Genomic DNA, 18,858 nt, shown 5'->3' with positions numbered 1-18,858 from the left:
TATCACCCACAAAGATTGCCTAGTTAAGTCAGGACAGAAGTCGGAGAAGCCTAAGCAAGGCAAAGTGGTTCATCCTATACAAACTTCCTGTCTCATTCCCACTGATAACTTCTATCTTGCTTCTGTAATTGTACAGCTGAGGCTGGTCAGGCCCCAGAAGAATTTGTGTATGTTCCATCACTTGGGTCCTTCAAAATCCAACACCATGAGAAGTCATGAAGAAAAGCGTCTTGTTCCACCAAGGTGCACAGAGGAGATGACTTAGTGGGTCTCTTCCAGCTGTGCGTTCTGTACCATTAAGAATGCTTCCTCAAACATCTCAGACTGGAAATTTCCCTGCTTGGTTTCAGGCTGTGGCTGGGATACCACCACAGATATCTGTGAGATGTTTGGACAAGGAATTTGGGACTTCTGAAAGTTTAGAAATGGGGAAGGATTTCTCACTTTCTGTGAGAAAGTGTTTGAGCTGATAGTATCCCCCCAGGCCTTTCAGTGTTCAGAACACAGTATAGGCCCCTGACATGCCTATGAAACACCTCCTGTCCATGTGCAGAAGGGCCCTAAACAGGACACATTCCTGCCAAGTTCTGGTAGGGTGAGCCAGCTGAAACAGTGTCCCAATCTGGGCTGTGAGAATGGTAGCAGGAATAGAGGTTGCTGGCAAAAAACACAAATAATTCAGAGTCCCTTTGGGACTCTCTTGCATGGCACCACTGACCATTCAACTTCTGTTGAACAGAACAAGACTGGACTGGTGTGAGCTCGTAGAGCTCAGTGCAGCTGGAATGCCCTGAAACAGTACTAGTGAGGATATGAGAACTACAACAGTTCTGCAAAACAGGCATATTGAAATGACTGTGCTTAAGCAGGCTCTTCTACTGGTGTGGTTAGGACAGCTCAGTTCTTTAGCCCGGGAATAGGCAAAAAGCATGGGCTAGAAATTCCAGCTTTGCTCTATTATGTGCTGGCTTCAGCAAGGGGTCTAATAAGGTATGAGAGGCACTTGACATGAGTATTTTAAGCCTCTCTCTTGCAGCTCAAGAAAGAGCTATGCATGAGGAAGTGTCAGCACAGAAGAGGGTGTCCACAGTGGAACCAGCCCTGGCATAGGCTGTCTAATTGGTATGAGAGGTATCAAGGCAAAGCGTTTCTGAAACCCACTAGGCAGAGCTGGTCAGAGTTTTCAACCAGTTTTCCTCCTAATAACATGTCATTAAAACTGGATTTTTTTCATAGGAAAATGTCATTTTCACAGAATTTTTATAAGCATGTTCCAAACAAAATGAACATATGTTGTTACATTTTGAATGTAAATTTCCATTACTCTTCAGCTTTTCAAAAACAAAATGGTATTTGCAATTGACATTTTGGACTCTTTCTTCATTTCCTTCTCCTACTCTGCAACTTACTAAACTTCTTCCACCTTTGACGAGCTAGGAGGCAGTAAAACAGAAAAATAAATTCTGATAAATTCAATCACGTAACATTTCTAAAGTGTAAGCAATTTTGAAAAGTCACAGAGAGAGAACAGGAAAAGATTAAGCAGAAAAGAGTTTTTAAAAATCCGGATACTGTTTATTTTACTGATTCTTTTTTGCAAAAGCAAAAAGGACAAAAAGAAGGGAGCAAGTGAAAGAAAAGGGATAAAGCATGGAAAAACAAAATGTAAAAAATGGTCATTTTGAGGGTGTAAGCCCTTTTAAATCTATTGTTGCCCCTTTGCCTTGAGCAGTTAGCCAAAACTGGGGGTCTTGCAGGATTGTTTCATTAGGGTGAGTTATTGGTGACATGGCATATTTTTAGTACAATCTTGTTCATTTGCAAAAAAGGGACCCAAAGTTTTCATTCCCTGAGCACAGTAGAAAGAACCCACAGCAGCAGTTTCCATGCTTGGAAACCCCCAGTCCATCACTCCAGCCTTCTTTGGGTCCAGGAAGCTGTGTCTCTGCTTCCACTCAAGGACCCACTCACTACTGTTTCTCCCAGCTTTATCAAAACTCAGCATGAATAACCTGAAGCTGTTATCCTAGTCCCTGCATTTCTTACTGAGGAGACTCACACGACTTAGCTCTCACCTGCCATATGGCCTAATGCCCATAACAGTCATCATACATTCCTCAGCAGTTTTACTACACAATAGGGCTGCAGGACCTCTCCTGTTGAGGCTAAAAATGGTTGCCATGCCCACTGACTTGGCTTCTGCATGATCTACAGAGCTAACTGTACCAGTGAGATCAGCCTTGAGGAAAGGGGGTAGTATATGAGCTGTGCCAACTCTGGAGTACCCTCAAAGGCCATCATAAATCACAGACTGTGACTCTGTGTCACAGTTTCTCCCCTTGCTCTGCAGGGTGGTAACTCATGAAAGACCAAGCAAATTACAACAGTGCACACCAGTTCAGTTGCACTGATGAGGAGAAAGGAGGACCCCCGGCTCTGCCTATTCTCATGTCCAGAGTGGGAATTAACATGCATGCAGCAATCTGGATAGCAAGGACAAGGACTTGAGGAGAGTTACTTATACACAGGGACCCATAATCCAAAGCATATGCAGGACATGATGTTCATTATCTGTTCATTGCTTGCACAAGTCCTCAAAACAGAACACCTGGTTTTCATGGCCCAGGATCTGGTGTGAAGGGATGGATCAGACTTAACGGTATTTTTCCAGCAGTTTTGAATTTCAACCTTTCAGATAGCTGTTTGGAAAATATTTAAAGGTAAATATTTTGTTTTATTTTATTTGGTTTTTTTCCAGCAATCACTAAAGTATGTTTTCAAACTTAGGCTGAAGAGAACTGTATTTTCCTTGGAATATAGCCATAGAGAAAGAAAGAGAAGTACTCCATCACATGTAAGACTAGCTGGATGATCATTTCTTTGCTCATGGCAATAGGAACGCTTCAGTGCAACTGTGTTATTCATTATTAATTGCTGCTTTATTATTAACAGTAGTCAGGGAAAATAAAAAGAGAAGCATGGCAGCTGGAGAGAACTGGAAGAAATCAGAAGCACTAAATTCAGTGCCTTAAAGAACTGACGGGCCACTGGGTGATTGACCATCCGTTTGTGAGTAGCAGAGGGGAGATAGGGTAGGAGCAGGTGATGGGCTGAGGTCTTAGAGGAAGCAACACCCCTGAGTATGAGACAAGTGTGTTTAGGTGAGGCACTTTCTGGCAGCACAAGACCTCCACCAATGGAACAAGAGATTGGGGGTACCGCCACAGTGAAAATGATCCCAAGGGGCAAGAATGGTACAGAGAGAAAGATGCTGATGTGGGAGGGAGTGAGACGCAGTGGCCAGCCCCAGTTTTCAGGGATTCGTGCTGAAGAAAAAGGGGTTGACATAGGGGGCAAGGAAGGGCAGAGAGCCCAGAAGGAAGATGAACCAGGGGCTGGTAATGAGAGGTGGGGAAGTGCTTAATAGCAAGTCAGCCTCACACCAAGCTAACAGGCAGCAGAGGGACTTCGTGGTTGGGTCTGTGTTAGCTTTCAGCCCCACCGCCTGGTTGCCTTCCCCACAACCCCATGATAGGCAGATCCTGCCCTCCCCACCCCCGCAACAGCTGGAAGTGGCTGTGCAGTGTGCACTGCCTGTCCTTCACCAGAAGCTGTGCCGTAGAGGCTGTAGTTGTACCAGTGCTGCTAGCTGGAGAGCTTCAGTCAGCCCCTAGCAGCTTATACTTTTAGAACTGACAGTCTCCTGTTCGAGCCCCACAGTCAGCAACAGTTACTGCAGCACCTTCCCCAAGCATGCCCCTGCCTGCACGCCACTCACAGCCACTATCTTCAGCCCTGGTTCTTCCCCAGTCCTGCCTGCCTGCCAGAGAGGCACCCTCACCAATGCCTCAGCGACAGGTACGTGGTGTGACAGGTGGATTTCTTATCTCTGGGTCACTCCAGATCCCTCACTCATACATCCCCAGAGAGGGTGGTGGGCCCATGCTGAAATCTCTGATCTCCCTCCCTGACAGCTCTCCCCAGGCTCTGAGGACGACGAAGGACATGAAGGTGCCAGCAGGGAGAACCTGGGCCGTATCCAGTTCAGTGTTGGCTACAACTTCCAGGAATCCACCCTCACTGTCAAGATCATGAAGGCTCAGGAGCTGCCGGCCAAGGACTTCAGTGGCACGAGCGACCCTTTTGTCAAGATCTATCTGCTCCCTGACAAAAAGCACAAGCTAGAGACCAAGGTGAAGCGGAAGAACCTGAACCCACACTGGAACGAGACCTTCCTCTTTGAAGGTAAGTGGGAGGTTTGGCAGCCAGGGCACTGGGCTGGCACTCAGGGGACCTGGGTTTAATTCCCAGCTCTGCCAGACTCCCTCTATGAACATGGGCAGGGCATCTCAGTCTCTGCACACCTCCATTTATAGTCTTTAAAGAAAAGCTAACACTTCCTACTCCAGAGTGGCCAATCCACAATGTTACCCAGATTACAGGTAATCTTGAAGGTTGGCTACAGATAAAAGAGGCAGAAACAGGTCTACAGCCTGACCTTTTATTTTATCGCACTTTAAAATATAAAAACAGATATCCCAAAGTCTATCTGGCTACCTGTGACAGCACGACATAGATAACACATATCTATACTGGTTGTGGAGACTCAAGAGTGGGGAGGAAGGTGACACACAGATTGGTAGCAGGTCTTGAATTTGCTGAGTACTCTAAATTTCCCTCCACCCTATACCCCATATTTATAGATGGCTTATTCTAAAAATTCTAATACATATTCTCTGGTTAGTTTTATTTAACTGTGTTTCACTGAAACTCCGGGGATTAGATTGAACTAGTTCTCTTGTGAACTTGAAAGGGTGGGATTTCTATCCTGAGGAAAGTAAAAGGGTGCATTTCTTATCTCCTTCCTTCACCATCATGAAATGCTGTTCAACACTGTCCTGTTTCTTCTTCACCTTAGTTTATAGTCTTCTTTGACAAGGCCTGTTTGTTTTTACAACTTATCTAAGCATATTAACAAAATATATTTGTTATAGCAAAATAGCATCTAGTGTATTTTTGGTTACATCAGTCACTATTGTTGATTATTTAATAATCTTCCTTTCTCCTTTCAGGCCTTGTGCATTGTTTAATGTACCTCATTACTAGTTTAGTTAGATATGTCAATTGCTTCCTTTACTTTGCTGACCAAGCTGGTTGTCACATCTGCAAAGGTTCATGCTATGGTCACTCAGAAAAAAGCGTTGGGGCCTTCTGCACTTCTGAATTTTGGCGTAGGCCCCTTGGAAATGGCCAAGTCTGGCAAGTGGCATGCATGCCACAATAAAGGATGGTGCTGGAAATAGAGGTAGGGGGACTTGAGTCTCTGGGCCACATGAAGCAGAGTGGGAGCCGGTTGGTGCTGCCAAAGAAGGTGTCCAACGTCACTGCCAAGAACCAGGTTAACCCTTTCCTAGTCCTGCAGCTGCTGCCAAATTCAGGGCTTTAGATCATTGCTCACCATATAAAACTGCAGCAGTTGTAGCACTAAGGAAGAGTTAACCTAGCTCTTGATTGACAACAGCATCCTACCCTTGCTCTGCTCCATACAGCCAGAGGCTTGACCCACTCCACATCTTTCTGCACCCCATGGTGCAAAATCTATCAGGTATACCTCTGGGGGGCAGGGATCAGAGCAACACCTGGGGGAGATGGCAGGCTTCACTTGGAGCATGCCTGACCCAGAGAAGTTTGGCTGCCACTGTCCCACTTTTTAAGGAGGACAAGGCTGCTGGGCAGTGTGAGGTGCACAAATTAGGTTGTGGGGTAGGGGCCATACGTAGACAGATAGAAAGTGAGGCCAGCCCCCTCCCCACCTCATGGGGTTCAGGGCTTTCTAGACTGAAGCAGAGCAGTGAGCCCTCCAGTCCAGCATCTAACCATGTGCCAGTCCTGCTATTCTGACCTTCTCTTCTCAGTAGATCACAGCAATGCTCAGTCAACTCTCCCATGCATGCTTCTGCTTTATCTAGCCCAGTATCCCACCTCCTACCATAATGGTCCCTCTAGTTAGATATTCTTGGATACTACAGCAGCCAGCCCAGCTCTGAAAAGGCAAAGAAGAACCATGCTTATTCACACTATGGTTCTTCATTACCTTTTCAGAGAGCTGGGCTGGCTGCTGTAGTATCCCACTACCTGTCGAAACATATCACACCATCACCTGTGCTATCCAGCCGCCTGCCATGTAGGTCACACTGCTTAGTCCAGGATCCATCCCTCTGGACAATGGTTAATTTCTGATGATTCACAGAAAACTCACCCCTGCCCTCACAGATTGTCACCATGCACCCACTCAATTGCTCAGTATTTGTAAAAGGCCTGATTTCTTCCTGACCCCAGCTGTTGGCTGGGGTCCTGAAAGAAGAAAGTTGATTATGGTTATTTTAGTTGTATGCAAGAAAATACAGTACTACTGGAGGCCCCAAAATTCTCCAGGAGCTCATCTTGCTCTGCTTACATAGCTTGAACTGCAGGACACCAGAACAGGCACTGGCAGCACAGACACTTGGCAGCAACGGTTTCCTTAGCATGGTTTCTATTGGGATCTACAGCCATGTCTGTATCTAAGCGGGTAAATGTTCTCTGATAGACCTGTCCTGTACTGCTAGGATTTTCACCTCTCCCTTTGATTTCTCTGGTAGGCTTTCCATACGAAAAGGTGGTGCAGCGGGTGCTGTATCTCCAGGTGCTGGACTATGATCGCTTCAGTCGTAACGACCCCATCGGGGAAGTGTCTATTCCTCTCAACAAAATAGACCTGACCCAGATGCAGACATTCTGGAAGGATCTGAAACCCTGCAGTGACGGGAGTGTAAGGCCCTTGCTTTGTATTGAGGGAGGGGATTGCAACACATAGGCTTAGTCCATGTGACTAGGAGCCACTCTTTATAACAGCAACAGCTTCCAACTAGTGCTCTTGAGGGAGGTTTGTGAGCTGCTGAGCAAGACCTCAGAGGAAACACGGTAAGGGAGTTGGGCATTATCCCAGGCCCACTGCTGTGGGCTGGGATCAAACCCAGGCCTTTGCCCTCTGTTATGCCAGAGGTCTGTGAACCTGTTTCTGTTCCCTTCTTGCCAGCTGTGGATCCTTTCCTCAACTGATATAGACAAGGATCTGTTTCAAGTAATGTTGTTGGTTGAGAAAATATCATAGATCCTTCCCATCAGCAGCAGATCCTCAGATTCTTACCTGTCATGGTTTGGAAGCTTGTTTGACATAGAAGCAAAACACGTTACAGCCATAGCAACGTTTGGAAGTGGTTTCTTTATGGATAAGGCCTCCCACATGCACTGGTGTTGAGTAGAGCTATCTAGTATCCTGGAGAGCTGTTCTCTTTGAGCTCTGTCAGTTTATAACAACTTTTCTTCTCTGCAGGGAAGCCGAGGAGAACTCCTCCTGTCCCTTTGTTACAACCCTTCTGCTAATTCCATTGTCGTGAATATCATCAAAGCACGGAATCTTAAAGCCATGGACATTGGAGGCACCTCAGGTACTGCACCCCAGGCTCTCTGTCTCTGCACAGCTGAGGTTCACTTGTTGGAGGGGGCATTCACTCAGGCCACTGAGGGGCAGGAACTGAGTGCCGTTTATTGTACCTCCCAGCGGCACCTTTCCTCTCTTCAGGGAGGTAGTTGCCTCAGAATCTCTCTGTCCCTCCTCAGGGAGAGAGTCTTTCTTTGCTTTCTCTAGGGAAGGCTTATCCCTGAGTCCCCTTTTGTTCACATGGGGTGGAACCCAGGAGTCCCCCTCTGCCATACCAAGGCAGTGAGGATATGCCTACCCCATGATGGCAGGCAGCTCAGTCTTGTAGCCAACTAAGTAACACTGGCTCCTGCTCTGCTCTTGTCTACCCAGAAATGAGGTAGTAACAATGCCCTGGCCAGTGCCCTCTGGCATCACACTCAAGACGTGGATTTCCAAGGACTCAAGAGTCGTGGCTTAAGGTGCTCCCAGACCCTCCTCAGTGCTTGTAGGGGAGTGGGTGGGTGGGTGAGGCTTGTTGCCTCAATGTTGAGACTCTTGAGCTGTGCCACAGTGCAGACCTACCATGAATATCTCCCCAAACTCCTTGCATATCCCTCATGAATAGGTGCTGTCCCTGAGTCCACTTTCTTCTGCATAGGCAGGAAAAGACACAAGTCAGGAGCAAGATTTCCTCCCCTACTCAGGGCCCTGCAGGGCAATAGGCAGGAAACCTGAGGAGTGGCTTAATTTAGAGGCCATAGCACTCGGAGTACTGCCGTGACCTAATAGCATTGTGCCCTTTCACCTCCACCCCAGACCCTTACGTGAAGGTGTGGCTGATGCACAAGGACAAAAGGGTGGAAAAGAAGAAGACTGTGGTAATGAAGCGGTGCCTGAACCCTGTTTTCAATGAGTCCTTCATCTTTGACATCCCCACTGAGAGGCTGCGAGAAACAACCATTGTCATCACTGTCATGGACAAGGACAAGCTGAGCCGCAATGATGTCATTGGCAAGGTAGGCCCCCATTGGATGTCCCCCAGGGCCGCATCCACTGCTCCCCTCACCTGTGTAAGTTTAGGTGGCAGGTCACAGAGGCAAAGGGGAGGGGCTTACAAAGCCCAAAGCTAAGCCTTCACGCATATCCCAGAAAAACACTCAGGGAATATGGAGGGCATGAGGGATGTACCATGGTTGCCATTTTGGATTCCCACCTCTGAGGGATCAGCAGAGGGCTTTAAAATAGCTTAGACTTCCATGTTGATGTAAAACATGTTTCAGCACGTGTCATTGCCGTAGTTCATGGACAAACAATACTATTGGTTATAGGCCATAGACACACAGGGTGTGCCTTTAGCTTTCTGAGAATCATTCCCCCACATGGCATTAAGGAGCTGGGTTGTATGATCAGAAAGGGCCAGGGCAAACAGGCAAGAATATTATTTCCTCCCTGTCTTTAATGCCACATAGAAATATCTGACTGGAGAGGACCTCCTGTGTCATGGAGTCTGCTCCTTACTACTCCAGACAACCTTGTCCTATAATGCCTTTCATCAAATGGTCAAGCTTCTTCTTTTTTATTAGGAGGCACTCCGCTGACTAGAAACCTCCTTCTTTTTTCCGTGGCCAGTTATTAATAAAACATGATGCTGATAAGCCCATTGTTAAACTAGTATTGATTCCTCTAAACCTGGGGCCTCCCTGTAGGTACTCACAGCATCCCCTAGACACATCTACTGAGAGCCTATTAAGACCCTGTCTCTTTTTGTATCTGCAGATACTTCCTCTGCTTAAGCCAGTGACTTCTTCACCTTACTCTTTTGGAACCCCTGGCAGCTCACAGCTCAGGTCTTTCCATCTGTATTGCCTTTTCTGTCAGCTTCTCCCCTTCCATTTGTTTGCTACAGCTGGTCTCATCGTTGTTGCTGAATCTGAATCTAGTGATTAATTTCACCTTCCTCTAGGCTGCCAATGAAAAGAAATCCATGAGACTCCTAAATGTGACTCCTAAGGCCCTTTTGCTTTCCCTTGGCCAAAAGTCTCCCCATTAATTTTCTGCTCCCTGAGGTGCTGCATAACACAAGGAAAGCCAATATGAGCATCCTAGATGCTATCAGCAAAAAGATACTCACACTCTTGATGTGGTGCACCACCAATAATGTCTCTCCACGTCCTCCCTGCACTACACTGGCTTTAAGCTGAGAGCATCGCCTCAGGGAATGAAGCTCCACCAAACCACTGATGCCGGAGCCCCTGAGTGATATAGCACCAGGCAAAGGAGAAAGTGTCTGTGCATTTATTAGAAGGGATATTAATGCCAACCATGTCTCAAGAGTGTGACAGAAGAGGCAGGCAATGCTTTAAATATTAATAACAGCATCTTGAATCTAACCCCTTGGCATACGGAGGAGTCACCCATGGAGAGGGCATGATGTGCTAATGACGGAGTTGCGGGGGATGAAAACTCATCAACAAGACTGTGTCTACACTGCCAGGCTACTTGATGCTCTCCCTGTGATCAGACAAGGAAGTGACTAATGCCTGAGCTGAGATCTCCCTTGCTTTATAGAGAGCTCTGGGCAGCAGAAGTCCTGGAATAAGGTCAAACTTATGGAGATTGGGTGGTTGATGTAGTGTAAGAAAGAGAATAAACTGCAATTGAAGAGTACTTCAAGGAACGCAAGAGAGGGAGCCACGTTCAGGAAACAGGATCAACATTTCAGCTCAGTTCGTAAAAGCCGATACATTCAGCTAGTGAGATGAAGGCAAGGCCATCTTCAGAGGGTGCCATAGAATTTGGCCGTACCATATGTAGCACCACACTCTGCCCACACAGCAGAGGCTGACCAGAGATTTCCAGTCTGTAAATAAAGCACTCTTGACATGAACCAGGGGGGTTTCGGTGCTGCGCCTGAGACTTTGGATGGGAATTTACCATGCAGCTCACTCTGCTCTTGAAGCTCCTCCCACTCTACAACCTTGCTTTCCAGAATCTTGGCCCCACATGTCCCATTCGACACCAGTCAGGATTTTCCTGGAAGAGAAGCCTCTGCTTGCTTTGTATAGATTTGGGAATAGTTGTCTTTAAAGATGACAGCTAAATGCACTGGAACTGTCAAGCCTTACCACTGCCAGGAGGTCCAGAAGGAACATTGTCAGGCAAGGATTTTGTTTCCATGTAGCAGCACAAAGCCAAACTACCACACTGAGCAGCTCTTTAGCAAGCTGACCCCCAATAATAAGGACCATGTAGCGGAGCTCAGGGCAGTGAGCATTTCTGAGGTCTCATACCCTGAACAAGAGGGGTCTGGAGTGTCTCCCATTTGCAGTGTTCATGTGAGTTTGGTGCCAAGGAGAGGCACCAGTCAGCAGCCTCAGAGCCTGACTTCTTCAGTTCATCAACAGGCTGAACCCAGCAAGAGCAAGATCCATCCCACTGTCCCTCATCATCACTCAGCTCCATCTTTGAGGAAGGCAAGCTGGGGGGAAACTGGGACTTGGAAAGATTTCCTAGAGGGATAACTGGGAGTTCATGGTCCATGCCCCACTCAGATCTCAGCCTAGGGTGGACATTCGTCCAGTTTTGTAGAGGACAGCCCAGTTCTCTTCTACTCTATCCTCTGTCCTGCTGATACAAAACTGGATGCCTTTATGTCCTCTGTTTTCCTCCACAAACTTCCACCAGCCTGTCCTCTGTCCTTTTGAAACAAAACCAGACACCTTTATGTCAGAGTAGCAGAAAACCAGTCTGTCCTCTATAAAACTGGATGAATGGTCACCCTATCTCACCCTGTCTTCTGAGACTGCCATTAGGGTTTTGTGGGTATCTATCCTCTGGGAAGAAGCTGAGACCCCTGAATTCATTTCATCCAAGCCAGATGGCAGCTGTCAAAGGGGAATAACTTTCACCACCAGCCTGGTGTAAATTCAAGCCAAAATACCCAAATACAGAGCCCTCCGGATGACTTTATTAACATAAACAAAGTTCATCAGCCAGTGTCAAAGCCAGCTGAAAAGCTTTGTTTGGAGCAGAGTGTGCCCCAGAGCACTGAAACCATAGCAGCTTCATTCCCTTGCCTTTCCAGCAGCTTCCCAATCCTCCCAACACCCTGTGACAGATTGAGAGTCCATCCCAAAACCTGCGTGACCTTCCAGTATGGCTCCATGGTACTGGAACTGCTGCAGGACAGCAGCACAGATTCTGCTCAGAGAACTACCATGTTACAGCCAATCCTAGCACAAACCCAAAGTTAAAAAGCCACCTGAATTCCAGGGAAGTTAGGAGCAGACACTCAACTTTTCAGCCAGTCCTGCTTCTCTGTAATCCCCTCACATCAGCTTCTGACTTGAGATGATCCAAAAGTCACTATTCTAGAGGCACACACAGTATGTACTTTTTCTCTTTCTCTCCCTCTCTCTCTGTCTGCCTAAGCATTTCAGCTATGCACATCACCCTGGTGTACCTGCTCTAGGGTGAACTTGAATCTAATGAAGTCTATTTATAGCAAGATAAAATGAAAGTCCCAGATAATTTCAATGCTCTGCAGTTCTAGGTAAAGGGAAATCTCTGCCTGCTATGAAGCTGTTCTGGGGAAGGGGGAAATTATTTTACTCTGTGAGGAAATAATCTGGCAGCCTTTACTCAGGTAACTAGTTCCACTGCCTTTGACTGTGCAGCTCATGTGAGTAATGGCTGCAGGCCCAAACCCAGGAAGAGCATCCTACTGGGCACATCATGCGTTCAGATCTTACCTCAAACACTTAAGAGTATGTTTGCTCCTAGCATGGGCTGCCCTCAGCCCAAACCCCTGAATTAGCTGACAGGCTTAGTCTAGACACTCAGCAGGTGTAAACTGGCCAAGCTCCATTGGCTTCAGTGAAACAATGCCACTTTAAGCCACCTGGGGATCTGGCCTTGCTGACTCTAATGAAGTGATGCTGACTGTGGCTATGGCCCATTGACTCCAGTGGCACAGCACTGATTTGCTCCAGCTGGGGATCTGGCTCCTTATTTGTAAAGACAGAATTACATTCTGTACTTAAACAAAAAAATCATCTAGCCCAAAACCTGAGTTACATTAAATATATTTAACTCTCCCCTCCTAACGATGATAAATTGACACAGCAGTCTCACTATTATTATTGCATGCCGCAGGGATTCAATTATCCCCCAATGCAGAGTTGTAGTAAAATAAACACATCAATTAAATTAACAATGTAACGTGAGTGAAGCATTACCAGGCTGTGAATTTAAGCACAGGGAAGTCATTGATGAGCAGGTGGCTGGCAGCCACCCAAGCTGGAACTCAGGAGATGAGGAGTTGGGTCTTGGCTCTGCTACTGGCACACCTGAGAACTGGGGTCAAGAGTCCAGTCTTTCTCCTGCCCATCATCTGTTCGGACTGTAAAGTCTTGGGACAGGCACTCTCTCACTGTGAGCGTGCAGAGTAAGAGCTGATGTCCTGGACCAAGGGCTGGAAACTGTAGTTGGCAACTGTGATCCTCTGGTGTGACAGGACTGCACACAATCCAGCACACATCCCACCTGCGTGGGAAACAGGACTTTCTTAGGAGTTGATCCCAGGCTGTGGAATTAATTCCCTCAGGAGCCAAAGCCCCTCACAAACCTCACACCTTTCTTCCCTGGCTATGAGGTGTATTCCTTTGGCCTGCCCCCTCTAGCATAAATGCAGAGCAACAGGTGAATTGGAAACAAACTGACAAGCCCTAAGACCCTACGCAAACAAGACACTCCACTGGACCACACTTCTCCTTCAGGGAAATGATAACATTGTACAACATGTGGCAGGCATATAATCTAGTAGTTTAATGTGCTCTTGGAAGGCACTCACGGACTGTGGTAATGAGCATCCTATAACCACTAGAATAGAATAGAATAGGCGGGAGCCCTGCTTTTGTTGCTTCATCTGGGCACTACACAAGCCAAAGTTCAGAGTCCTTGCTGTGTCCCCATTTATACCCATGCAGCCCAGTTACCATCCATGAGATTTATATATGCATAACCAAGGACAAAATTTGGCCCAAGACTTGCAGCCACATTGACTCAGTTGCTCTGCTAATCTGTACACCTACCATGTAGAATTCCCTAGAGCAGGGGTAGGCAACCCCAGCACATGTGCTAGAGCATGAAATGTGGAGGCATTGTACATGGCATGCATGCCTCGGGACAAATGGCAGAAGAGCCACGAGGGGTCCAATCCTTGTTGTGGCAGTGCAGCACTGATGCCTTGCCCGCTGTCTGCCTCAAGGCACACATGCAGCCACTGCCAGCAACAAGCTCTTGTTGTGAGCAGTTTGGGCTCTGTGGGTTTTAGGGGCCTGCCTAGATCCTGACCCAGATGTGGCAGGCAGTTGGGAGGCCCTGGGAAGCCCTGGCCCTGGTCTGCAGAGCCCAGGCCCAGCTCACTGTTGGCAGCAGGTGCATGTGCACCACAGAGCAGACAGCAGGAATGGGCTGGGCCTGCACTGCCACAACGGGGATCAAGTCCCTGCAGCTCCCTGCTGTCCACCCCTGGCATGCCAACATCTGACAAGTTGAGGATGCTTTTGGCACTCTGCCTAAACACACTACTGACCCCTGTTCTAGGGCACCTTTGTAATGTAAGGAGCTATTTAACCAACCAGATGTAGATCACAGGAGCACAACACTGGAAAGGAACTCCTGGGATCCAGACCCTATTAGTACAGGTACAAGTCCACAAACTGAGAGCTCCATTTTCAAAGTACCAAGGATTAGTGCACCGGCTGCTGCAAGGAGGTGACTGTTTCAGGGCCTCACTGCTATAATGGTTTGGAAATTTCTTCTAATTTACAGTCTCAGTTTAAATACTAGGGACACAGAAGTAGTATTTGTGCTGAAGGACAACGCACAGTTTATACCCAGTTGTTCTGGGCCAGCATTGTCCTTCAGCATAAATACCATTTCTCTATCCTTAGTTTCATAGTTTCACAGTTGGTAGGGTTGGAAGGGACCTGAGCAGATCATCTAGTCTGACCCCCTGCCATGGCAGGAAAGAGTACTGGGGTCAAATGACCCCAGCAAGGTATACATCTAGCCTCCTCTTAAACACCCCCAGGGTAGGAGCCTGCACCACTTCTCTTGGAAGTTGGTTCTAGATCCTAGCCTCCCTGACAGTGAAGTAGCGCCTCCTAATGTCTAATCTAAATTTACCCTCTGCCAGCTTGTGACCATTATTTCTAGTCACTCCTGGTAGCGCTCAGGGGAACAGGGAGTCCCCCAGTGACTGATTTCATCCCTCTTGAACACAGGACAACAGGATTGTATGCAGTGTTCCAGGAGAGATCTCACGAGGTTCTTGCCCCTGCCTCCACTGGAAATCCCTCCACCTGATTCACCCTAGGAAAACATTTGCCTTTTTTGGTGACCAGATCACCATAGTGGCTCATAATCATCCTTTGATTGATGGATACACCTAGTTCTTTTTCTTCACTGTCATTTCCAACCAATGAGCCCCTGTTTATTGCAAAAATACATGTTATTAGTCAGTAAGTGCATGACTTCCATTTTCTGCTATGAATTTCATCCTATTTCTATTATTCCAGTCTTCAAGTCATCCAGTTATTTCTGTACAATATCCCAATCCTCCTCTGTACTGATGATGACGCTTAGCTTTGTGTCATCAGTTAACAAAGTGATTTTCAACCAGGGTGCCACGGTACCCTGGGGTGCCTTGAGATCCTTTCAAGAGTGCTGCAGGGCCCCACACAATGTTAGCACTGTTAGGCGTGCAAGTATGATTCACAAGATAAACCCAGAGATTTCAAATAGCAATCTATAGCGTTAAAACCATTCTGAACTATTGTGGTCTTTCTGAGAGCCCTTTGCAACAAAAGAATTGCTTTATTATTTTTCTGTAATCAAAAAAATGAGCAAAACTAAGAGCTTCCATTTTCTGAGGGGTGCCTTGAGTCTAACAAGGGGTACCTCAAGGCTAAAAAGGCTTAGAACCACCAAACTAGTATCATTAGTACACCCCTACTTTTTGTGCCAGGACCATTAAAATCATGCAAGTCTCTCCCTACCTGAAGCTGCTTCATCAAGTGCCTCTTTGGTTGTAAGGTCAACCAGAACCAAATTTGCAGATGCAGCCCAAGTCAGGAAACCCAGGTGGCCAGAACCCAGCTACAAATACAGAAGGGAGAGCAGTGATGGACAGGAATAAAACCTGTCTACACAGTGGAGGACATGACCTGTCTCCCACAGTAAAGTTCTCACCCTTATGCCTCATTCAGGCTCCTCGTTGGGGACAGGAGGGGCCTTTCCTTGTCCTGGGGAGTGTTTAGCACTAGGGAGAAATGAGCTCAGTCAGAGACACTGTCCTGCTCAATTTCACTAGCTTTACAGCCCCTCCTTGTTCCTGCTGTCAGGCCTGTGGGTAGTCAAGCCCGCTAGGAGAGCAGCATTTTCCTTCCCAATTCAACTACATTTCCCTTTCAGCCTTGAGTCACACCTCCCACTGGGAGAGACTGCGGCTGGCAGCTCCAAACCTTCCAAGTCCATTGCATGTTGCGCTCATTGATTTGACATTACTAGACTCTGTGTTGCCTCTCAAGAGTTCCACCCCAAGAGGGCTGGCTCCAAAACTGAGGCACCGAACTCAGGGCTAGGGCAGACTCCAGGCACCTAAAAACAAAGCTGTGGCCCAGAACACCCTTGCTCAGCGGCTGCCTAACCCTGGCAGCACTTATGGCATCTCCCCCCCATTTCATCGGAAAGTTCAGTGGCAGCTCTGTGTAGGCACACGACCCACGGGGCCAGTTCCCTCACAAGCAAATAGTTGTAGCTGCTTTGTTTTTAAAACACAGCTGCCAGAGGAGGTGGTAGCATGGACGGACCTTTTCTTTATAATAGTATAGTGGTTAGAGCACGCACTCAGTGCGTGTTTAAATATTACCACAGCTTGAGGGGATTTTAAGCCACATCTCTTCCCACCACCTGCCCCACCGGAGAGTGCTCTAACCACCTACCTGTTGGCCAGGCAGGGTGGGATACCCTCCACCGCTCCAAATGAAAATGGGCCACTGGGCAGCCCAGCAACCAAAAGTCAGGCAGGCAGGAAGAGCAAAAAGAGGGAGCCTGGTTTGGTAGCCTAGTGATTAAGGCACATTGCATGAAAGGGGTTCTTGGATTCTGGTCCCTGTTTGCAGGACTACTTTTGTTCTTTATCCAATGACTTTTAAATGTGAAATTCATAAGAAGAGAGAAAGATTCCATAGCTAAGGAGAGGAAATGTATGATACAGTGGATGGATGGCTAGAGAGATATGCACCTAGGGCAGGGGTGGGCAAAATGTGGCCCCTGGGCCAGATGTGGCCTGCCAGGCCATTCTGTCCGGCCTGTGGAGTCCCTAAAAAATTTAAAAAATTAATGTTTATCTGCCCCTGGCTGCCTGTCATGCAGCCCTTGATGGTTTGCCAAAACTCAGTAAGCGGCAGTCCACCCAAAATAATTGCCTGCCCCTGACCTAGATTAAAGCCTGGGATATTTCACCTCTAGAAGAAATTTGCTGAGAAAGTTACAAGGAACAGAGCAAAGAACTTTTGAAAAAACTTGGAAAGGGAAAATTGCCACATTAGTTACAGGCAAACACAGCCTGAGGTTGAGAATAGATTGTCCTCCACCACCTCAGCAGGCGCTCTGCTGCTGGCAACATGCTAATAACTTTTGATTGAATAATTACCTGTATTGTGCAACCTTAGCTCGAGCTGTGAAATGATGTTAGTTTGAGTGACAGTTTCCAGGCTCCGTTAGTGCCTCTGTGACACATGTCTCAGCTGTCAGCTTGTGAGAGAGTTGACACACACTTTTTCTGTATTGCTGTATAGAAAGCTAGACACTAAAAATAACCCATCCCTGCATGGACGAGTTCGCACTTGCTTGCGTTGCCTTGTAGCTATTTCTGACACCTCCAGTGAATCTGTTAGCAGAGGCAGAATGAAGGACGCCAGCTGATGCATCCAGAGGAGGTCCAGGGAATGGTTTGATGCTGGTAGAGGGGAGATCCTTAGGTGTGTAGATGGGTTTCAGTGACCATGGCTGCATGCCTGGTCTGGAAAGCTTCTCTGCCCTGTAGCTGATTGCCTAAAATGGGCAATGGGTCCATGTGCCTCTCCCATGGTTAGTATCATCAAGGAGGAGGCACCGTAGTGTCCAGCACTGTTTTCTGAAGTGCTCCTCCTAGACTGCATGGGTGTCTCCCCTTCCTGGTGAGGATCACCTCTAGATAGTCAAAGAACCTCCATAAGCCACCTCCCATCTAATTTGCCAGGCTGCTGACCACCTAGGTGACCAGCCAGTCCTTTTCTTCCCAACCACCTTCCTCACAGACCATTTCTGCCTGCTAGCAGCTCCAGTCCATGAAGCTGGCTTCAACCTCCTCTCCTGCCAGGATGAGATTGGTGGAAGCACGCAGGCTGGTCCTCCTCCCCAGTTCCAGCTGCTTTTCCAAGCTCTTCTTAGCAAGCCAGCAGCATCTGGAGAAAAGGAGAAGGCATTCTGGTTTCAGTGCTTGCTACAGATCATGCAGACCCCCAGTATGCCACCAATCTCTCCTTGTCACCCTAAGGCCACACAGCATGTCAGCACCAGTCACCAGGTCCACTGTCAGGACTTGACCAGGCTGTTCAGTCATTTGGCACTGTCCCACAGGGAGAGTGTCACAACAGACCTGTGACCTCTTCCTCTATGAAAACTGAGAGTGCTAACAGGTCCACCACACATGCAGGTGACATGTAGTACAATAGGACTTTCTGCCCACCTGCCCCCAAAACCTGGCCAAAGAGGTAGAGGTGCTAAATGCAGTGTACACTTGCCTCTCCCCACCCCATGCCAGTGGTGAGAGGCCAAATGAGAATGAGGATAGAGCACAGGTGCCCTCTGCCAGAGAGTGTTGCAGGTTGTGGGGAGACTGAAGAGTGAACTTAAGCCTCTACTTGGCCTTTCTGAGCAAGTGCCTTACTACATCTTCAAAGATGTGTTCAAGCCTTGCACCAGACTTATGCCAAAGTATACTTCTTGTCCACCAAGCTGTAAATGAGCCCTGGGTTTTTTGGGCTGCGGAGACAAAAGCAGATGGGGTTGATACTACCACATCACTCCCTTGTGTGTCATTAGCTATGTAAACTGGGGTGCCTTAGCCATGCCAGCCAGCTGGTCCACTTTGGCCCTGGTGGGTTGTGGGCATTGCCTGCTTGGGTCCCCTCCCCAAAGGAGAGCTGCCCCACTTTCCTTCTTGCCAGCCTTCACCAAAGGCTCCCTGTGGTATCCATGTAGAGCCATGCAGGCAGCAAGGGAATTCAGTCTAGGACAAAATGCAGCATCAAGAGGGGATGCAAATGGGCACTTTCAGAGGA

The 18,858-nt window shown here is 47.6% G+C and overlaps 1 protein-coding gene across 6 annotated transcripts in view; it reads left to right on the top strand.

Moving 5' to 3' along the window:
• Window positions 1-18,858, top strand: part of SYT7 (synaptotagmin 7) — a 146,921-nt gene that overhangs the window by 118,961 nt on the left and 9,102 nt on the right. For all 6 annotated transcript variants that reach the window (XM_019547316.1, XM_019547317.1, XM_019547318.1 and 3 more), the window contains 4 exons: window positions 3,975-4,245; window positions 6,642-6,811; window positions 7,376-7,490; window positions 8,282-8,481. In XM_019547316.1, coding sequence (XP_019402861.1) covers window positions 3,975-4,245; window positions 6,642-6,811; window positions 7,376-7,490; window positions 8,282-8,481 — 756 coding nt within the window. The remainder of the gene's footprint in view (window positions 1-3,974; window positions 4,246-6,641; window positions 6,812-7,375; window positions 7,491-8,281; window positions 8,482-18,858) is intronic.

The sequence above is a fragment of the Crocodylus porosus genome, unplaced genomic scaffold (assembly GCF_001723895.1).
Source record: "Crocodylus porosus isolate Cpor-Errol unplaced genomic scaffold, CroPor_comp1, whole genome shotgun sequence".
NCBI classification, from domain to species: Eukaryota; Metazoa; Chordata; order Crocodylia; family Crocodylidae; genus Crocodylus; species Crocodylus porosus.
Note: the sequence above shows the minus strand (reverse complement) of the source record. Positions and strands in the feature narration are given on the sequence as shown.